Below are 22,063 nucleotides of genomic sequence, written 5' to 3'. Positions count from 1 at the left end.
ATCGCCCTCCAACAATAACAGAGGGTGGAGGAGCGACGCTCACAACAACGAGCGGAGCGCCGGGTGGCTAAAGCACAGCAAGTTGGCACAGTAGGGAGCACAGGTGGTGCATCAGCCACTCATCTCAGTCAGTCGACCCGTGGCACCTGGGTCTGCCCCGTGACCTCCTGACAGCGGGCGTTTGACACTTGACGTGGCCTCAACGTGCATATGGCCTGGCACAAGCGTCGTGGTGACGTTACCGCCACTTAGTGGCGAATTGGGGTTGTTGTTGTGGCGCGCGTATCCGTGTGTGTGTGTTCCGCGTGTGAACCCTGTGTTTGTGTGTCCATCTATGTCTGTGCACGTCTGCCCGCACAGTGTGACGATCATGCGGCTGGGAACTATCGCGCCCGTCGGGGTGCAGAAGGGTCCCCTCGAGGCTGACGCCGGAAACTCGAAGCTCTTCCACACGATACTGAGCTGGACACCGGGACGGAAGGACATGCAGAGCCACCAGATTTGCTTCTACGCCTCCGACAGCAACGCGTCAGTAGAGCCGGGAGACAAGGAGTGGGGGAGGGGCATTTGAATGACCTCGTTGGCACACGTGTTCTGCAACTGCCAAGTTGTATTTCGGACTATTTCATGTGCCTATGGTGTTCTTTTAGTCTCATGCTGAACATTCGTGCCGTCTGACCAACGTAGCATTTGCCGCAGGAGCAATTAATCCGGTACACACCTTCTGTTGATAGCTTTGGTAATACATCTTTAGTGCCAGATATTTATATTTTTTATTTAATGTACCATGCCAAATCTCACTCGGACGTTTTGTTTTTCCAAAAGTCTGGCTAGTTTTCCTGTGACTCCAGAAATTTACGGTATTTTAATAGTTTTAATTGCTGAGTCAATTTCAACACTTGTGCTATTTGATTTGGTGTTGGCATTCCGTGCCCTGTTGATTTGCGCATCATTGTAACCGTTCAATTGCAGCGCTTCTTTATCATGTTTAATCTCACTCCTCAGACTTTCACCATCTGACACATTCCTAGCCCGATGCATGAGCGACTTGATGAGAGAGGATTTCTGTGTGGAGTGATGGTGTGACTCCACATTCAGATAGGCATTAGTGTGCATTTTCATTCGACAAACGCTGTTTGTTTACTGTTTCAGCCACGCCTGAGCAGAAAATCCATAAATGGGAGATTGTTATGCACGTCCACTTCCATGGTGAACTGGATGGGTTTTGCGAGTTGAGATAATAAAAAAATGCATTAAGTGTATCTTTACCATGTGACCAGACCACCAATCTCTTATCCACATATATAAACCAAGTAGATGTTTTTGTGTGCTTGAAGCTATTACTTTTGCTTCAAAGTCTTCCATGTACAGATTCGCAATGGCAGGAGACAAAGGAGAGTCCATTGCTGCTCCTTCATTTCGAATTGACGACTTGGCAATGATTGCAGTAGTATTACAATCAAAGGCATTGGTTGGGTCTCATTTAATTTTAAGGTAGTTACCTTCATTGAAGAAATATCTGATTTTATTATCATAATCCTCACGAGACATCGGCCCTTATCGGTATCAAGAGTTTGGATATCTTTATTTGCTCTCAATTCTCTTTCAATATTAGAAAGCGACTGAAGCTATGCACTTTTAAATCATCTATCTTGACAAACGTATTTCTTCAGAACTGCTTGTTGTTATGTTTAGTTTGTTGTACTTCCCCCACACCTCCGATTAGCGCGATTGGCTATGTACAGTGCCAAAGAAGTTGAACATAGGTACATAAAGCAGGTCAAGCGGTGTGTTGCTTTAGGTCGGTGTTTTTTGTTTATGGGAATGCAAGTCCTGGGACGAGGAAAAGGGAAGGTTGAGATGGTAGTGTGGGCTGCATCACTCGCCCGCACGCGCTACTCACTCGGGCATCACTCACCCGCGCGTGTTACTCACCCGCGCGTGTTACTCACCCGTGTGTGTGCCGTGCGCGAGCAGCCAGGAGACCGAGCTGCGCTGCATCAATGTCGTCGTTGAAGGTGAGCCAATCACATTGCTCAGCCCTGCACGCACGTTTATTCACATTCATATTACATCATTCACATTAACGTTACATAATGCATATGCGTAAATGGGGAGGCCTCGTTTAACGCGAGAGATGCTCCCTTTAAAAGTGCCTAGAAAATTTGACGAGATACGATGCACTACTAATACACAATGCCACGTAGTAAGATGGCGGGACAAATAACTGAGGGTATGCAACAGTGTTACTGTATCATTACAAGCACTGTGGAATGATACATTAACTACCTCGGCTGGTATACAAGATCATGGGTTCAATCCAAACCCTGATGCCTGTTGTATTTTTGGAGATTGCATGTTGTTCATGTGGTCGTGTGGATTTTTCTCCAGGTCCTCCAGTTTTTCCTTCCATATTTAGAAACATGCATTTTGAGTATTTGGCTGCTTCTTTACTGAGCTATGATTTGTCATGGTACATAGTGGGGTGTGTAAACATCGCGACTCCAGCACGGTGGCACACGAGTCTGTCGGTCTCTGTGTGATGTATCTATGGGTCTCTGTCTGATGAGTCTATGGGTCTTTGTGTGACAAGTCTGTGGGTCTCTGTGTGACAAGTCTGTGGGTCTTTGTGTGATTAGTCTGTGGGTCTTTTGTGTGATTATTCTGTGGGTCTCTGTGTGGGTCTCTGTGTGATGAGTCTCTGGGTCTCTGTGTGACGAGTCTATGGGCAGCACTAATGCCGTGGTGTGTCGCGTGTCTCGTGTCCACTCTAGGCACCGGCGGACCCATCGCATTCTCCTACAACAACATCACCACCAGCGACTTCCCCATCGAGTGGACGATCACCTTCAGCGACGAGGTGGGCAAGGGAACTTATTTTCTCTCAATTGATGAGCTTATGCAATTTCTTCTTCTTCACACGCGTTTGTCCCACTCAGTTCAACGTCCACTCTAAATCGCATTAAATGCATAAACCATGGTATACCTGAATATGCACAAATGGAAAATTAAAAAAACTCTCCGGTAGTAGTGGTGCGACCATGGTCATCCAGAACAGAGACCATACAACGTGTAATGACCCAATGCCCCGATCCACGAATTCAAAGAAGGAGACATCACAGGGGTGATGATGATACAACTACTCCGCTACTGCTCCTGATGTGGTTATCTGTCGCTTGACCACCTAGATGTGACATTGTAGTTGTAACTCTACATCTAAATCAGCAGCTCGTCTGGAAGAAGAAGACTATCACTACCCCTATCACTATCCCATCACTCCTATCACTACCCCAGAACAGACCATACAACATATAACGACGCAATGCCCTGATCCACAAATACGAAGGTAGACATCACAGCAATGCCACTCCAATGCTCCTGACGTGGTTGTTATCCATCGCTTGACCACCCGAATGTGAAATTGAATCGACGCTCTGCGTCTACATTAGCAGCCATATGACAAGAAGACGACGACGCCCTGCTGACTCCGCTCCACCCTTTCCCTTGCCCCCACCCCACCAGATCGTCCTGCCCACTGTCTCAAGGTACTACCGCTTCTGGGAGCTGCGCAGTGGGCAGGAGGTGTACCGCGTGGATGGCACCACGGTCACGCTGCTGCCCAATGGCACGGCGGTCCGCTTCACCACGCCGCCCTACGTGTTCGCCGGTGGTGTCCCGCTCTACATCACCGTGGATGAGGGCGCCGCCATGATGGTCGTCAATGGCTCCATCGTCACAAAAAGCAACGCGTACGGCCGCAAGGACTGGGTGTTCACGCTGCGCAAGAAGGTCTACGGTGAGCGTCGCCACGCCCAATCGCTCGAGTTGCAGTGGTGTCAATTGGCCCAATCGCCCGAGTGGCATCGTGTCAATTGGCCCAACTGCTTGAGTGGCAGTGGTGTCAAACGGCAGAATTTACATGCATAATGTACATACAGGGGGTCCCCGATATACATTGAATGTTATTAAGGACCGGAAAGTTGTGACTTATAACGAAACAACGTATAATGGGGACCTTTCCCCCCATTGGAATACTACTCCATGTTAATGGGGGGGGGGGGGGGGGGCGGGCGCGGGGGGGATAGGGACCTACGAGTGTAAACATTGCCTGTGTAACGCAATAAACAATGGAACAAGGTAGGGATAGGGACTGTAACTTAAGGGAATGTTGTATTCCATACCTAGTCACAAAAATACGTATTTTACATGTACATAAAACTAGGTACATTTACAGTACCTGTACTATACTGTACAACACAACGTACACATTTATAATAAATTATGAGTTCAATAACCTTTAAGCAGCATTTACACTTGTCAAATACTTAATTGAAAACCATTTTATGAGCATTTCGAAACAGCCCTGTACACTTTAAAACATCTTCCTTTTTTAATAGAAAACGTTTTGTGACAATTTAAAGCAATGACTCAAACACAAAACCATTTTGAGTGTAAAAAAAACCCCAGAATCTTAAACAGCATTTTAAAAGATTGTACCTAACCTGTATTTTGTATGATCGTACTTTGAGCAGTGGATGAATCGTGTTGCAGGGTTGCGACGATGTTTTGCGATAAAGTCTCTGGCACTCCCCCCCCCCTCCACAGCCGAGTGCTACGCTGTCGGCGACCCCCACTACAGCTCGTTTGACGGGCGGCTCTTCAACTACATGGGCACCCACACATTCGTGTTGGCGTCTAACTGCCTGGGCGGGCAGCAGCTGCCAACGGCGTGGCGAGTGCTCGCCAAGAACGAACACAGGAGCCGCGCGGACATGGCATGGACGCGGGAGGTGCACACCGAGATCCACGGCTACACTGTCTCCTTCCTGAAGAGCGGCGCTGTCTGGGTGAGTGCGAGGGAGTGAAAGGTCATTTCAACCGTGCTAATCGGCGGTGCCCCGAGGCTGATACCCTCATGGCACTTTCAGCCGCCACATTGGCGACTGGGAGGGCTCTGGGTAGGTATCATGGACTTGTGACTGCTGCACTTCCAACTAATTTAGAAACAAAAACACTTCGTGAAGATCAATACGAGTTTGTATCGGAGGCCCCGGGGGAACAGGTGCCAATGACGTCTCACAGCCAACCCCATTTGGCAGAGCCAAGAGAATAAACCCCCTCACCCCCTCTTCGAGGTTCTTCCAGCAATAGCAGGAAATCACTGCGTGTGGCCACGTGGACTGTTCGAATGCTCACCACAAATTAGAGGCTGCTATTCCACTGTCGTGCTAGCCAGGGGCCATCTGGCCGCGCTGTCGTTGTTTGGCCTTGAATGGGGGCTACTGGTATGGCCTCGTGTTGCTACTGTTGTTGTTGTTGCTCTGAAGACCCGAGAGGGAGGTCAATGGTCGGCGTTTGGTTGCTACGTCGATGGCATTTTTCGCCGTTATTCCTTGCTTGATGACAGGGTGGGTCCGCGCGAAGACTGCCACCATTCCGGTCAACCTTGAGATGCTGAGGCTGCTTAAAGCGAGCACCGACCATGCTTGCAAAAACAGTGCCACAGCATTCTCACTGACCTGCACTACTGTGCCGCCATGTTCGCATTGCAGCTGGATGGGCAAGCCATCAACCTGCCATACTACGAGCCCGGGGAGAGGTTCCGCATCACTGGCTCCGGGGGCTACGTGCGTCTCACCACCGACGTCTTCTTCAGCGTCGAATACGATGGTAAGGGGGAGCTGAGGGGGAGGAGGGAGGAAGGAGGGGGGGAGGAGGAGGAGGTATGGGCCGCGGTCGTGTCTACTGCAGGGAGAGTCCTCGCCCCGACATCGATTATGATCAACATCGTTTCGCGAGACTGTCCGTCAAACACAAGAGGGAATGGACAGGCGGTCGCCAGGTTTACCATGGTCCGACTTACGATGATCCGCGTTTTAGACGTTTGTATGATGCCACCATGGATCGATTTACGATGCAGAAACTTTATTTTTACGCTGCAACTTCTGACACAACTCCGGTCCGGTTTCCGGCTGTGACTTGGTGCGTGAGCTTTTGTTATTCGGAACGATTTCTATGGATTATTAAAACCCCTGCAAAATACGGCATGACGCGGTCTGTCTCTCTGTCTCCCCCCCACCACCACCCACAGGTTGGAGCAGGGTGGTGGTGTCTCTGCTGAACCACGACGTGTACAGGAACGGCACGTGTGGCGTGTGCGGATTTTGGAACGGTGACCAGAGCGACGACTTCGCGATGCCCGATCACTCCCAGGCTCCCGACGCGGCCACGTTTGGCAACAGCTGGGAGGTTTCCGAGAGGAAGAACGCAGAGAGGTGCCGTGTGGAGGCTCACAAAGACAATGTTCCCCTTAACTGGATACATAGCCTAAACGGGCTGGAAAGCTTTAACAGACTGCATAGCCTAAAGGAGCTGTGTACAGCTATATAGCCTTAATGGGCTGTATAGCCTAAACGAGGCTATGTAGCCCCAACGGGCTGGATAGCCTTAACAAGCTGTATAGCCTAAACGATGCTGTATAGCCTTAATGGGCTGCATAGCCTAAAGGGGCTGCATAGCCTAAACGAGGCTGTGTAGCCTAAACGGGCTGGATAGCCTTAAGTGGCTGTATCCCGAGTGGCGATGTTTAAACACTGCGCCAGGTACTCACTTGAGACTGAGTCGACCTAGCAGAGGGCCAGGACTGGGAAAGGTCATCGTCACCGGTGTTGGTGGTCGCCGCGAGTGGAAAAGAATTGGAACTCGGGTCTCTGTGCCGGGTTTGTAGCGGATTGTGCTTATCAATCCGCAACCGCTTAACATACACTACGACGCACACGTGCACATATTGCACGCACATATACACACTGTGGTGGAGCTGGTGGATAGCAACTCGAAAGTTGGGATCATTGGTGGCTTTTGGCTGGCTGTCGAACAAAGATGGTCACCGCATCACACGGTGCTTTCAGATGCGCTTCTGCGGCCGTCTGGAACGCACTTCCCTTCCAATATTAGGAAACCACTGGGAGCTATGATGCACATTTAACTCGTAATCTAGATTGAAAAACTCATTTATTTATAACTGCTTCCTATTGTTGTGTTTAGTTTGTTGTCCTCCCCCCTCCCCCCCCCCTCCACACACACACACTTCCGATTCATGGAGTTGGCTGCATACGGTGCCAAAGAAGTTCAACGCACACACATAGTACGTACTGTGAGCTGCGGTGGAATTTCAACAAGCACCATGTGCCCACAATGCAATTCCTTCCTTTCGTGAACCATGTGCCCCCACAGTGGGAGCAGTGACACGGGATCCTCTTCCGGCATTATCCTGGACCCCGGCAAGGAAGCGATCGCATTCAGCCCCCAGAACTGTGGGCGGCTGCAAGACGCGAACGGCACGCTGGCCGCGTGCTTCGAGACCGTCGACCCCGCGCCGTATTTCACCAACTGCGTCTTCGACATGGTGAAGTCGAATCTGGACGTGTCGGTGCTGTGCCGGTCGCTGGAGGCGTACGTTGCGGCCTGCAACGCAGCCGGGTTCACCTTCGCCGACCCGTGGAGGAACGGCACCGGCTGCGGTAACTTTGGCGAGTGGTGGTGGAGAGACTTTCCGACTGCTATCTAAATCGCGACACTCATCTAACCCCCTTCTCCCATTCTGAAACGTCTCCATGCTGTGGCGCAGTGGGTGGGCTGTCACTGTTCACCGCTAAATCTCGGGACACGCGAGCGGTTTGACATTAATTTTATTTTGGAGGGGCGGAGTAATTGTAGTAGTAGCGATATCAGCGCCGCTTGTTCTTAAAGACTTCGTGACTCACCGCAGAGAACCATAGTGCCACGATCACCGCCACTCTAAGATAGCCAGCACCACTACTCTGGATGTTGACGAAATTCTTGAAATCACAGCCGCAGTTGTTATGAAAGTGAAATGAGCACGCGTAACTGGTCATGTTAATTACGCGCTGCTTCTCGCGTGACCGATGCATCCTTTCGTTCATGAACCACTTCGGGAACGTGGGAGACCTTTGTTAAAAGGCCTATGCCATGGGCGTGGGTCTTTTTGTCTCTTTCGTAGCGGCGAGCTGTGGGGCTGGCCACCCACCCCCTCATGCGCCACCGTGGCCGGCCTTCATAGGCACCACTCACAGCACTTGCCCCAACAGAATGTTAAGGGTACGCGGGGGATCTTTGTCTCTTTCACAGCGACGAGCTGTGGTGCGGGCACGCAGTTCAGCTCGTGCGCCGCCGCGTGTCCAGCCACGTGCTACGACCCCGCGGCCCCGGCGCAGTGCGCGGACCCCTGCGTGGAGGGCTGCGAGTGCACCGACAGCGCCCAGCTGTGGGACGGCGACCGCTGCGTGCACCCGGGCCAGTGCGGGTGCCGGGACACGAACGGCCGTTACTACAGGGTGAGTGGCCGCCACCGCCACAGCTTCGCTCGCACCCCAGACTGCCACACTCCTCCCACACTCACTGCCATTAGAGACATCTCTGGGATGCTCAACTGGGTCATGGACGGCTGCTACTACAAGGTGAGTGGTTGCCACCACCGCCGCTTCACTCGCACTCACCACAAAGAGAGACCACATGCCTGGGAAGCTCAACTACCAGGGGAGTGGCTCCAGCTGCTTCGCTCACACTCCCGACCGCACTTTTCCGCCCCGGCGATGGATTCCGCTTGTGGGTCTGTTTTTGAAGCGGTCGGCCTCATGTGGCATGGGACACGTGAATGAGGTCACGGGCCCCCTAGGTGATCGGGGTTTATGGTGAGGGTTTTGAGGTGAGCATTAGGGTTAGTGTTTAAAGTTAGATTTTTGGGGTTTTGGATGTCGACTTATAATTAGGGATTAAGGTTTGACATTAGTGCTCGGGATTATGGTTCAGCAGTTAGCATTGAGTGTAGGGTTAGCCTTCAGGATGGTGGTATGTAGGACCGCTCTTTTTGCCCCAAGTGACGAGACCATCTACCCTCTCCGCTCCCCTCTCCCCACTCATCCCTGTACAGCTGAACGAGGTGTTCTGGCAGCCTGGGTGCACCAGGCAGTGCACGTGCGTATCTCCTAACAACATTCAGTGCCAGTCGAACTCCTGCGACCTCACCTTCAACTTCTGTGGCACGGACAGCAAGGGGGTGCACGGGTGCCACCACAAGAGCCGTGAGTTCCTACATTGTCGCCGAAGACAATCGTCGATGTGCCTATCCAACAGAGACACACACCGAGTCATCGTCCCCTCGCTGATGCCTTGCGCAAGGGGGCAACACTATATCCCTGCACATATGGCAAACAGATGGCAATTAGTACATGAGAAGGGGGTATGGAGCAGGTGGAGATTAACCCACACTCTGCTATATCTACATTCTATCTGGCAGAGCAGGGGTATGTGTCCTCCTCTGCACCCACGCACGGGGAGTATACTGCCCTCTCCTGGGAGGCTTTGGGCGTGGCACCACCTCGATGCCCATGGGAAGGGAGTTTCACAACATTTGTGTGGTGATCCACCAACCCTCGCTGCTGCTGCTGCCTCTACAGTGCTGGATCACAAGCGGCCATGTGTAGCAGCATAGCCGCCACCGCCACCCCCAGTTTTGTGCAAATATATTGAACAACAGGAAAAGGTTTGCAATGCTTGATGTTGGTGATGACGATGATGTTAATGTGGTTTCTTCATTCGTATTACTCTTGCTGCTGCTGTTGTTTTTTGCTGTTGTTGTTGCTGCTGCTGCTTCTGCTGCTGCTATTGTTGTGGCTCTAGTGGAGTGCACCGCCTGGGGCGACCCACACTACGTCACGTTCGACGGCCGCACCTTCGACTTCATGGGCACCTACACCTATGCCCTTGCACAGGTGTGCGAGCCTCACCCATGATCTATCCGCCGTTGGATGAAGTAGCCTCTCCAAGCCGGCGCCGCCATCTCCCGTTGGTTCTGCAGATAGCGCCCCGATTTTTACACAGCTCTGTCTCCGTGGTGGATGTGACCTCTCTCTCTCTCCCGGGTGCATTCTCCCCATCGTGCCCATCAACAACTCATGGCCCGTAATAGTGCCCAGCCGAATCCCGTTGTCGACCACGGTCAACAAGATTCCCCTTAACTTCTTCTTCCCACTCATGTGGGGTGTTCCGTCGTCCTTGCCAACCTTCTCCATGCTGCCCTCTCCTGCGCCATCTCTCTTTCCGCTCCTCGGGTCGCCATGGACCAATCGCACGACATCGCCCCCCCCCCACCTGCCTTCCTCTTGATCTCTTTCCTTCCACTTGCATCGCCTGCACCTTCTGACCCACATAATGTCCCTGTTGTCTCTCCACATGCCCAAATCACGCTTGCCTTTTCTCTCTCATCTCTGTGATTTGTACCACCTTGAGTCTTCCTCTCACTTCTTCATTTCTCACCCCTTAACTTTCTCTCTTTAATTGCGAGCCTGCACAGCATAGGTGGCAAAGTGATATCCGAAGCGATGCTGGGCCATCCTGAGCTCAACTCAGCCTTAAATGAGTGTCTGCTGTGTGTGCGCACGTGGAAAAAAAAAAACATCAGCACCGACCGTGGTGGCCGGGTATGATTTCATGCTTGGTTACATCATCCCCTCTTGCCGACAGCGTTTGCCCCATTCTACAGAGAGCTCCCCCTCCCTATCACCCACGAAAGAGGCGGGGGCATAAAAAGTAAAGGCCTGGGGCCAAAAGAGTATTAGACAATCTGGGACTAATCAGCAATGGGTGGAGCCTAAAGAGTAAGAAGTCGGGCCTAAGGCGTAAAGAGGTGGGGCCTAAAGAGTGAGGGCCCAGGTCATAAATTGGTTGAACTTTGCCATTCATTTCAGGTTATACGGTAAGAGCACGGAATTAAGTACATGCAGCGGGCAGCAGCGTGGCGTTAATGCCAGAAAATGCAGCCACAAGGCCAATGGGTAATATTTGACTGCGTCTAGTAGACTCAACTCCGAGAATGACCTAGTAAAATACAAATAAATGCTTAACCAAAACTCCACAAGTCGCCTTCGACTAGACTAAGACTCCCAACTGCAATTAAAGACGAATGTTTACCAAATTAACACTGCCCTATGTGTTCATGTGTGTGTGTGCATGCACGCACGCACACACACAGCCATGCTCTGGAGCCGGCTGGAACGTGCTGGTGAATAACGAGTTCATCTCTGGCAGCTGGTCCATGTCCTACACCCGCGACGTCTTCGTCAACGTTTACGACCACAGTGTGCACTTCGGCCTCGGCTGGAGAGTCTACGTGAGTGCAGAGCCCCACCTCCCAGTGCTGGTCAGGGCCCAGCCCCTGCTTAACTTACGAGCTTCGACGAGTTTTGGGCACTTTCGGGGGTGGGGGGGGGAATCTGCAGCTAGAGTTACAGGAATGGACAACGGTAGCCTAAGCGGGGAAAAAAGGCTTGTTGTCACTCCGAGTAAGCAAAGGATTTACGCCATCGGGAGTTCGTAATGTGATGAGATATCTCTCGAGCAGTTAAGACTTAGATAGTTCACGACAAAGTGAACAATGATAACATCACAAATGTCAACCCCTTATCAGTGCCCTCTCTTATTACAGACAAATTCAGACCTTATTGGTCACCCGGTGCCCCTTATAAATCTAAACGTTGATGCTACAACGTCCCATCACAAGGGAAAAACACAAAGAAATATAGAAAAAATGTGCCTGTATTGGGTCCATACACCGTATGGACCTGAAACTCTATTTCCCTGTACAAGAATACGAGTTAAACTGTACAGGTTGACAGATACGCAACATCAACAATCAATGTTTTAATCCTTAGCTTTCATTCGTACGTTTTCCCACGCGCGAATTTGTATAACCTCTGTTGTGTTTAATGTTGATCTGAAGCTTTCGTGACTGCAGGAATCCATACTCTTTGGTTCTTTCGGTAAAGTCATGTAGGTATAAAATAAAATAAATCACGACGTTACGATCGCAACACAAGTGGTCGTCCTCAGGTGGAAAAAATATATAATCCAGCAGTGAACTTCTGAAGATTCAGTAGTTCCACTGCTGGATTATATTTTTTCCCGCCTGAGGACGACCACTTGTGTTGCGATTGAAATGTCGTGATTTATTTTATTTTATACCTACATGACTTTACCGAAAGAACCAAAGAGCATGTCTGTTGTGTTTGTGTTGCGGGTTCAATAAAAAAAGACCATGAAAAATAAAACCAATCAGCATTAATAACATAAACATACTGCCACTGCAGTGCACGGAGTGATAACATCACGTTGGCCAAATTGCATCGGGGTTGTCGTCCTAGCAGCCGCTTGGCTGCAGTAGTGGGAGTGATCAGCGAGAGTTAATGATCTTACCATCCATTTTCCACGTGACATTTAGGGCCATACCTACCGCCATGGTAGGCTGCAAAACGTTTGATGAATCGTAAGGATAACGTTTTTTACTCTGGTCCCAGCTCTGCATAGAGAACGGCTGTAGACAGGGTAGGACAATTCTGTCAGCAGCATCTGCTATATGTAGCAGCACCGATAAACCACCCCCTCCCCCAACTTTACCACAGCTGGACGGAGTAGAGATCAACGTTCCGTTCTACTACTCCAATGGGAGCGCGGAGTTCTCCGTAATTCGCTCAGGGAACTTCATGCGCCTGTGGAGTGACTTCGAGCTCGAGGTTCTGTATGACGGCTACCACCACGCCGTGGTGCGCCTCCCCGCCTCCTTCGCCGGGGCCCTGTGCGGCCTCTGCTCCAACATGAATGGAGACCCCAGCGACGATTTCGTGATGAGGGACGGCACCCGTGCTGTGTTGGCCACCGACTTCGGCAACAGCTGGAAGATTACGGAGCCCGGCGCTTCTGAGACGTGAGTGTGTGTATGTGTGTGGATGTGTGTGTGCTCGGAAAGGGCCTGGAAAGGATTATTCCATATCGTCTTGCCAGGCATGCTGAGGAGAGGCTTTCAGAACCCCAGTTTGGTTTCAGGCTAGGGCGGTCCTGCACAGATGCCATACTTTCTGTCCATCTGCTACAGCAGAGGTGTAGGGAATTCCAACAGGACATACATCTTTGCTTTATTGACCTCATCAAGGCCTATGATACCGTCAGTAGGCCTGGGCTCTGGGTTGTTTTTTTCTTTTCGTGGTGGTCCCCCTCGGAATCCCTGACTCCCTACTCACAATCATTAAGGATCTTCATGATGGTGGGCGGGCCCAGGTAAAGCTACGTGGTCGGGAGTTAGAGCCATTCCCTGTTCACCTTGAAGTGCGACAGGAATGTCCTCTGGCACCTATATTATTTAACATCTATTTCGACCGCGTAGTTCGAGAAACATTCCATGGCTGTACGGGAGGAATCTCCATCTGGTACAGATACAATGTGAGGCTGATCAATGCTCGGGTGCGGTCGAGGGATGGCTCCCTATTGGTCAACCATGTTACGTATGCTGATCATCTGGTAATTGCTGCTCACTCTGAGGAGTTGGAGGTGCTGCTGCTGAACCTGTAGCTTGCCACTAAGAGATGGGGCCTTACCATCAGCCCCACCAAAACTAAGCACCTACCATGGGTATTTTGTGCCATCAAATACTCCACCCCCTCAACTCCCCATTGGTGATGGGGCAGTTGTGGAGAGTATGGAGAGTTTTCCATTCCTGGGCCGTGTGCTTATGACTAGCTCCAGTTTAACAGCAGAGGCCTGACTCTGAATCAGGCGAGCAGTATTATTTTTGTATTGCCTATGTAACGCTGTGTGGCAGCTACCTGGTCTGTCGCTCCACACAAAGCTTAAGTTCTTCTCGGCCACAGTCATTCACTCCTTTCCCTATACTTGCTGAATGTAGACCCCCCTAATGGAGCACCTTTGCCGGTTAGAAACATTTAGGCTGGCCTGCCTACGATCCATCGTTCGTTTAACCAGGCTGGATTTCATATTCTTTGGGTCTTTCGGTAAAGTCACGTAGATAGAACAAAAAAAAGAATAATAAAGTGAATAAAACATAATACAAATATCACGACGTTTCGATCGCAGCACAAGCAATCATCATCAGGGGATCACGATTGCTTGTGTTGCGATCGAAACGTCGTGATATTTTTATCATTTTTTATTCACTTTATTTTCATTTTTATTGTAAGTCAAGATTCAGGCTGGATTTGTGAGGCGCTCACACATGCTTTAAAGATCTGGACAATGTCCCATCGGTGAGCTACTCCGGCAAGCAAGGCTACATTGGCTGAGTCATATAGGTGGGGCCTTACTATCAGCCCCTCCAAAACTGAACACTTGCCTGGGTATTTTGTGTCATCAAACACTCCACCCCCTCAACTCCCAATAGGTGGGGTAGTTGTGGAGAGAGTGGAGAGGTTTCCATACCTGTGCAGTGTGTTTTGGCCAGTTCCAATTTGACACCAGAGGTCTCACTCCGAATCAGTCGGCTGCATGTGGAAACTTCTGGTCTGTCGCTCCACATGAAGCTTTGGGTCTTCTCGGCCATGGTCATACCCTCCCTTCTCTCCTAATGGAACATCTTTTCTGGTTTGAAACATTGAGGCTGGCCTGCCGATGATCCATCCTGCATTTAACCAGGCTGGATTGCGTGAGGGGCTTACAAATCCTTGAACATAGTCCCATCGGTGAGCTCCTCCATCATGCAAGGCTGCATTGGCCTAGTCATCTAGCCTGCATGCCCAGCCACCGCAAGCCTAAACAGCTTTTGTTTGGCCAGATAGAAGGGGCTAAATGATCTTCAATGTCCGCCCACCCACCCACACACCACACCTACCCACCACGCCAACCCACTAACCCACCCACTAACCTGCCCACCAACTCGCCCACCCACCTGGCCACCCACTAACCACCCACCCCACCCACCCACTACACTCACTCACCCACGCACCTGCCCACAAAACCGCCCAGCAATTCGCCCACCCACCTGCCCACCCACTAAACCACCCACCCCACCCACCCACCACACTCACTCACCCACCCACCAAATTGCCCACGCACCCACCCACCAAACCACCCACCAATTCGCCCACCAACCCGCCCACTAAACCACCTGCCCACCCCGACATGCTTGCTTTTTTCTTTGCATGAAAACGACAGTGGCTCAGACGACACGGGCAACCACCCGACCCCCAACGCCAAAGACATGGCCGCGGCCTCGCAGAATGACAAGTGCGGCGCGATTACCGACCCCGTGGGCCCCTTCGCCGCCTGCGCCGGTGCCGTCGACCCTCAGCCCTACGTGGACGGCTGCGTGCTCGACCTGGTGCTGCAGGGCTTCGACGACGTCGTGCTGTGCCGCGCCCTCTCCGTGTACTACGCCGCCTGCATCAAGGCTGGCATCGCCCTGAACAGCTGGAGGAACGAGACGTTCTGCCGTGAGTAGCTTCTTATTCAGAAGCGACACCCTGACTATCACAATTGCTAGAAGCTCAACCAAGTGGTATCACCATGTGGCAGCCAAATATTCTAAACCCATAGAGATGCATAGAAATACATAGACACCCATAGACTAAACTAAAACAAAACTATTTAGTATTGTTACCAAGTAAGGCCCCAACCACTGAGCTCTTATTAAGCTCCTTTTCAGAGGCAACCCTGGCTATCACAAATGATCGCTCAACGAAGTGGGTTTATCATCATCATCACGTGGAAATTTATAGCAGCAGCCAACTACCCTAAACGCGTGGTGATGTTGATTCTAAATGTGGAGGGTAAAACCGGAGGACCCGGATAAAAATCCATGGGACCATGGGGAGAGAGACAAGCAAACTGCAAATATACAGCATGCGTCAGGATCGGGATCAAACCCACAACGTCCTGTACACCAGGCGAGGCAGTTAACATCCCCTAGCCACCGTGATGTTGATGCGAGAGAGATGCAGACTCCAAAACTACAGCAGCAGGCATCGTCAGAGGTCAGAATCGAACCCACGACGTCCTGTACAACAGGCGAATTAGTCAACATCTCTCTCGCCACCTAGGCGTACCGTGACCTTTACCCCCTCCCTCCCCTCCCCCCCACCCTCATCCGCGACCTTTCCACAGCCGCCCCGGCGTGCCCCGCCAACGGCTCGTACTCGCACTGCGCCTCCCCGTGCCCTGTGACGTGCGCTCGGGGGCCGGGCGAGGGTCAGTGCGTGGGAGGCTGCGTGGAGGGCTGCGTTTGTGACGCCGGCTACCTGCAGGAGCACGACCGGTGCGTGCGCGCTGACAAGTGCGGCTGCATCAGCAATGGCAAGTACTACAAGGTGAGTGGCAAGTGGTGAATGGCGGTCACTGGCAGAACGGCTTGGCTGGGATGGGAGGTGCACAGGTGACATGGGGCACCACGGTGGGTCAGAGATATTAACCTCCTTGCCTGCTATACAGGAGGTCATGGGTTCCAACCAAACCCTCACGATATATCTGCTGCTGCTGTAAATTTGGAGTCTCTGTCTCTCTCTCCCTGTGGTGGTCACTGCGTGGATTTTTCTCCGGGTCCTCCTCCGGTTTTACCCTCCACATTTATAATCAACATCACCACCCGTTTAGAGTATTTGGCGACTTTAAATTTCCATGTGGTGATGATGATGATGATAATAAACCCCCTTCGTTGAGCTATCATTTGTGATAGACAGGTCGCTTCTGAAAAAGAGATACATATCGATTTAAAGCTTTCGTGACTGCAAGGATTCATCTTCTTGGTTCTTTCCGTAAAGTCACGTAGAATGGAAATAAAATAATAAAAATAAAACAGAATCAAATAAAATTCTCAAGACGTTTTGGCCACAACACAAGTAGCCTTCTTCAGGTGAAGGAACAGAGCTGTCGGGACGAAAGTGCTTTAATGACATTGAATGACATTGAAGCGCTGTCGTCCCGACATAATATAATTTAATTTTATTATGTTTTATTTTTATTATTGTATTTCCATTCTACGTGATTTTACCGAAAGAACCAAGAAGAAGAGATACATAGCTCAGTAGCGGGGCCTTACCTGGTAAAAATGAAAATAGTATATTTTAAACAAAAATAGTTTATTCATAATAAAGGTTTTTTGGTGAGATCGCGTAAGTAAAAAAGTTTTGACAGATAGATCGCGTCAGTATAAATGTGTCGACATATTGTGCCATCTATACTTACGCGATCTATGTGCGACACATTTATACTTAAGTGATTTAACCCAAACACCTTTATTATTAATAAAATTGGTTACGAATGCATACGTCATTGGCAGATATCTTTAATTTAATTACTGCCTCGTCTCCCACTGCCCATCATTCCCTTCCTCTTTCCCTGCCCTCGCCCCTCCCTTCCTTTCCGTCCCTCCCCTGTTGACCTTTCGTTACTCTCCCCCACCCCACGTACCCTCTGTTGTGGTCACTCATCCCTAGGCCTCTTGGCCACTGCCCCCTGGCATCTAAATCATTCGATTCGGGTTATTTCTGATCTGATATCAAGAATGAATCCCACCACCTATCTACTGGACCCCATTCCTACTGCTCTACTCAAATCACGGCCCTCCTATTTTCATACGTGACCTTGCCACCATTGTTAACAACATTCCCTTGAGGCAGCTGCCATTCCCATTTCAAGTTAATCCTACCCTCGAGAAAGCCGCTCTTGGCCGTGGAAATCTCAATAATTCGAGACCCATCTTCAATTTGCCCTTTCTAGCCAAGGTACTCGAGCGTGTGGTCTCCACCCAGCTCCAAAGCTATCCAGTCACCTTTTCAATCTAGGTTCAGAGCACACCACAGCTGTGGAGCCAGCCCCTCGTCCGCGTCACCAATGAACTTTTCGTGGCTACCGATTGTGGCTTTGAGCAGTCTGCTGCTGATCGATCTCGGTGCTACGTTTGACACTGTTAATCATACACTTCTTAACCACATCAATGAAAGTGTCATTTTTCCACATGTCTGAATCATCTCCCACAACCAGTCGCTTCGGTCCCTCTCCAATGACGGGAAGCGCATCCGCACTGTTCAGTGCTTATGAGCATATGGGAAAAAAATGCTAGAAAAATAAAATGCATTGTTATTATTATATCCTAGAGATAAAAGGCACTCTATACATATAAAGTAAGACGGACTAGATCGCATGGTTCACATGCCTTTGCACGGTAACTGCACCCCAAGTTTCGCAGAATTTAGAGCCTGAGCCAGCTTGTGTATCGACAAGAGTGCGACGAGCAGCGGATGTGAGGCGTTGTCACTTCCAATTTATTGTTGGCGACACGATCAATGGACTTCCATTGTGCACAAAACAGCTGGACGATGCCAATTATAATGATGGTGCAGATGCTGATGACACGATTTATGCTGTGTGTGTCTGGGGAGCGGTAGTGTAGCGGTTAGCGCACTGTACTACGAACCCAGCAACCCGAGTTCGATTCCCGCTCACGTGCAATACCAGTGACGATTATCTGAACCGGTTCTGGACCTCCCCTAGGTCGACTCAGCCTCAAATGAGTACCTGGTGTGGTGTATAAACATCGTCACTGGGGGAGACAAAGCCGGTCGGGCATGGTTCTGGCCACTCACCCCCATGTGTGCAATGATGACCTTGATAGGTGCTCGCGAAAAACACTTGCCCCAACAGTCTGTTCAGGATAAATGGGGAATCTTTGTCTTTGTGTGGGTGCGTGTGTGTGCGTGTCCCAGCTGGGAGATGAGTTCATCTCAGACGACTGCAGGAGTCAGTGCGTGTGTGAGGCTGGCGGATTGGACTGCGACGCCTACTTCTGCCCTGCACTGCACACGTGTGGACTCACGAACGACGGCAAGATCGGGTGCAACGCCCAGGAGGGTGAGGTCATCGTCGTCATCATCATCGTCGTCGTCAGCATCGTCGTCGTCGTCACCATTGTCGTTACCATCATCGTCATCACCATCATTGTCATCATTATCATCACCATCATCACCATCATTGTCACCACCATCGTCAATACCGTCGTCACCACCATTATTTCAATCGATGCATTCAGTACCGAGATGGCCCCGTGCTGAAAATCCACAACGTTCTCCCGATGGCCACGGACAGCTGCAATGCATCCCCATGGCGTCTTCTTGCACTCACTGCAGCCATCAACAGGGCGGTTGGACCGCGCCGCAACTGCTGCAGCATCTTGAGTGAAGATTTCGGTGTCCGTTGGGGAACTGCGCCATCGCGGTACATTCGGTAACCTCTCAGGCAACGTTTACAGAGTCGCGTCACAACTGACAAGAGATTCCATCGACCTCCCTGGCTAGATCGCCACGATGATCTGTCCTTGGTCCCATACTTTCCATCATTTTGCACCACGGCCATTGTGAAATTCGCCCCCTCCCCCCCTCTACCAACCCCCCGATTTCCCCCTCCCCACCCCCACCGACCCCAGGTCACTGCCAGGCATTTGGCGACCCCCACTACGTGACGTTCGACGGCGCCTACTTCGACTTCATGGGCACGTGCGCGTACACGCTGGCCACTCCGTCCGCGCACTACGCCGGCTCGTCGCGCCTCGACAGCGCGTGGCGCGTGCTGGTGGAGAACGAGGCGCTGGGGCCGTACGCCGCTGTGTCGTACACGCGCGCCGTCGAGGTGCAACTCGGCAACCACACCAGGGTCAGGCTCCTGCCTGGGGGCGCCGTGCAGGTGAGTCACCACAGGGCGCCTCGAGATAGAACCCACACGGTGCGCGGCGTGAACGTGTCTGCCTGTCACCCGATGATGCCGGTAGTAATTACAAGTGATACGTTTCACTCAGATTTTAAATGTCGTGCCTTTGCTCTCCAACACACCAGTGTGGCCGTACCAGTAACGAATTGGCACGTTCTGTTTACGTGACAAAACCTTCCTAATTGGCTCTGTCGGGTGGTTTAACGACACAACATTTACATTTACGTGATCTAGCCCAAAAAAGCTGTATTGTGGGTGATGTGTTAAATGTAAAGCGACGATGACGATGATGAATTGCTGTTGGCAACTTGCAGCTGAACGGCGAGACGGTGAGTTTGCCAGCGCTGCTGCCCGGCGCCACGGTGGTGCAGTTGGGGAACCTGGCGGTACTGTCGGCACCGACAGCCGGCCTCACCGTCAAGTATGACGGCTTCTCCTATGTGGACGTGGGGCTCAAGGCTGACTTTGCGGGCGCTGTTGAGGGGCTGTGTGGGAACTATGATGGGGACGCCAGCAACGACTTCACGGGGCCTGCCGGCGAGCACCACAACACGCCGTACACATTTGGCAACGCCTGGAAAAGCGAGGAGTCCGCCTGGAGACCAACGTGAGCGCTCGTGGGCATTCAAACACACGCACACTCATGCACACACACACTTATACACACTACATAAACAACAGCAATCGCCACTAAGTGGCAGTAACATCACCAGGGCGTTTGTGCCAAGCTATGTGCACTTTAAGGCCAAGTGAAGTGGTGAACGCCCACTGAAATGAGGTCACAGGGCAGACCAAAATGCCGCGGGTTGACTGACTTGAGATGACTGGTCGATGCACCACCTGTGCCCCTATTGTGCCTATTAACCACCTGGCACTCCGCTCATTGTTGCGAGAGTCGCTCCTCTGCCCTTTGTTGTTGCTGGAGGGCGACTGCCTCCAATTGCCCAGCAGCGTCCTTCACAAGCCTCCTTCACAGGGGCTGATATTGACACAGCTGGTACCAGTCACTGGCAAGTCCACTCAACTCCACGTCCTATTGTACGACATGACTCCATCTTTTCTATAACCTCTGCTGCGCCCAATTAGCCCCTCTATCCAGTCGAACAAGGGATGAGGTAATTGGGTATGTAGGTTACATGACCCAGCCAATACAGCCTTGCCTGATGGAGGAGCTCACCGATAAGATTTTGTTCAGATGTGTAAGCTCCTCACGCACCAGCCTGGTTAAACCCTGGATGGATCGTAGGCAGGCCATTTTGAATGTTTCTAACTGCTGTAGCAAACGGACAGAAATAATGGCAATTGTGCAGAACTGCCCTGTCCTGAAACTACATTGGGTCTTCGCAAGCCTCTCCTCAGTGTGCCTGGCAAGGTGATGCTGAATACTTATTGCCAGGACCTTACCTGGCACACCGAGGAGGGAGATGCCCCTGTAGTTGTTACAGTCTGAGGAACCCATCCAGTGGGCCAGACTGTTAGTATGATGTCATACAGGGCAGTCTACACACAAACGCCACCCTCCCTCAGCATTTTGCTTCGGAGATCATCTCTACCCAGTGCCTTTTCTGGTCTCAAACTCTGGATCGCCTTCAGTACTTCCTGAACAGATGGCACCTCAGCCAGCCACTCACAGGGGGTGACTACTTTTTCCAATATTTGAGGAACTGCATCTTCAGCAGGGTCATCCCCACTTTCCCCCATGATGCTTTCCAGGCTGAGGGATTTCCCCTCCCCCAAGACCTAACACAAATCTGCAAACCTGTTTCTGGGGTTCAGAGATTGGATCACAGTTATTTCTCCTAATGATGGCAATAGGTGTGGCAATGATGGAGTTAAAGGTAGATTTGTGATCGCGGGCTACTGAGGCAGACTCCATATCCTCAGAAAACCCGCGACCACCACTCATACTTGCAGTGCTGCTCGGCTCTTCGAACCTCCGAGCGAAGGCTATGGTAATCCTCCTCATTCTCCGATATGGGATGCTGTAGACAGTGGGAGTGGGCTTGTCACTTTTTCTCAACCAGCCAGAACACCTCGTACCCAAAGCAGCCATTGCAGCTGCATGAGCCACAGTCCTAAACCTCACCCGTTTCCCCTTGGCATTAGGGAGGGGAGGCGATGCCAAACCCAGCTGCAAGCGATGATGAAATTATTGCTTGTAACTCTCATTAGCTAGCTTAGACCAGGCCACTGTGGGTTTGAATGGGGTCCTAGATAGACATCAACCACCTGAGTGGAAGAATCTCAGGCGCATCTTACAGTTGACAAGCCAAGTCAGTGGGCAGATTAGCTCCACGGTAGTTCCTGTTGTCAAGGACATGGGCCCGTATCCACTGTTCCATCACTATATAGTCCAGCAGATGTTCTCACTTGGACCCGGCATGCATCCATTATCTTGTGTGGATGAGCCGATGTCTGAACAGCGTGTTGGTAATTACAAGGCCATGGGCTACACGGAAGTCCAGCAGCCTTCTACCATCATTATTGAGCTGATCTGGCCCATGCC

At 51.2% G+C, this 22,063-nt stretch overlaps 1 protein-coding gene across 1 annotated transcript in view; it reads left to right on the top strand.

Annotated features, from left to right (window-relative positions):
* The window catches only part of LOC142907643 (IgGFc-binding protein-like), a 58,425-nt gene that overhangs the window by 19,478 nt on the left and 16,884 nt on the right, over positions 1-22,063 (top strand). The window contains exons 7-24 of the mRNA XM_076057214.1: positions 361-528; positions 1,978-2,018; positions 2,775-2,860; positions 3,523-3,796; positions 4,606-4,847; positions 5,553-5,670; positions 6,092-6,275; positions 7,234-7,520; positions 8,149-8,354; positions 8,951-9,101; positions 9,700-9,791; positions 11,051-11,188; positions 12,477-12,778; positions 15,016-15,293; positions 15,964-16,166; positions 18,561-18,705; positions 19,277-19,533; positions 19,872-20,164. Of these exons, the coding sequence (XP_075913329.1) occupies positions 361-528; positions 1,978-2,018; positions 2,775-2,860; positions 3,523-3,796; positions 4,606-4,847; positions 5,553-5,670; positions 6,092-6,275; positions 7,234-7,520; positions 8,149-8,354; positions 8,951-9,101; positions 9,700-9,791; positions 11,051-11,188; positions 12,477-12,778; positions 15,016-15,293; positions 15,964-16,166; positions 18,561-18,705; positions 19,277-19,533; positions 19,872-20,164 (3,465 nt within the window). The remainder of the gene's footprint in view (positions 1-360; positions 529-1,977; positions 2,019-2,774; positions 2,861-3,522; positions 3,797-4,605; positions 4,848-5,552; positions 5,671-6,091; positions 6,276-7,233; positions 7,521-8,148; positions 8,355-8,950; positions 9,102-9,699; positions 9,792-11,050; positions 11,189-12,476; positions 12,779-15,015; positions 15,294-15,963; positions 16,167-18,560; positions 18,706-19,276; positions 19,534-19,871; positions 20,165-22,063) is intronic.

Source organism: Petromyzon marinus, chromosome 80, assembly GCF_048934315.1.
Source record: "Petromyzon marinus isolate PM22_M1 ecotype Great Lakes invasive population chromosome 80, UKy_Petmar_22M1.pri1.0, whole genome shotgun sequence".
Taxonomy (NCBI): domain Eukaryota; kingdom Metazoa; phylum Chordata; class Hyperoartia; order Petromyzontiformes; family Petromyzontidae; genus Petromyzon; species Petromyzon marinus.
Note: the sequence above shows the minus strand (reverse complement) of the source record. Positions and strands in the feature narration are given on the sequence as shown.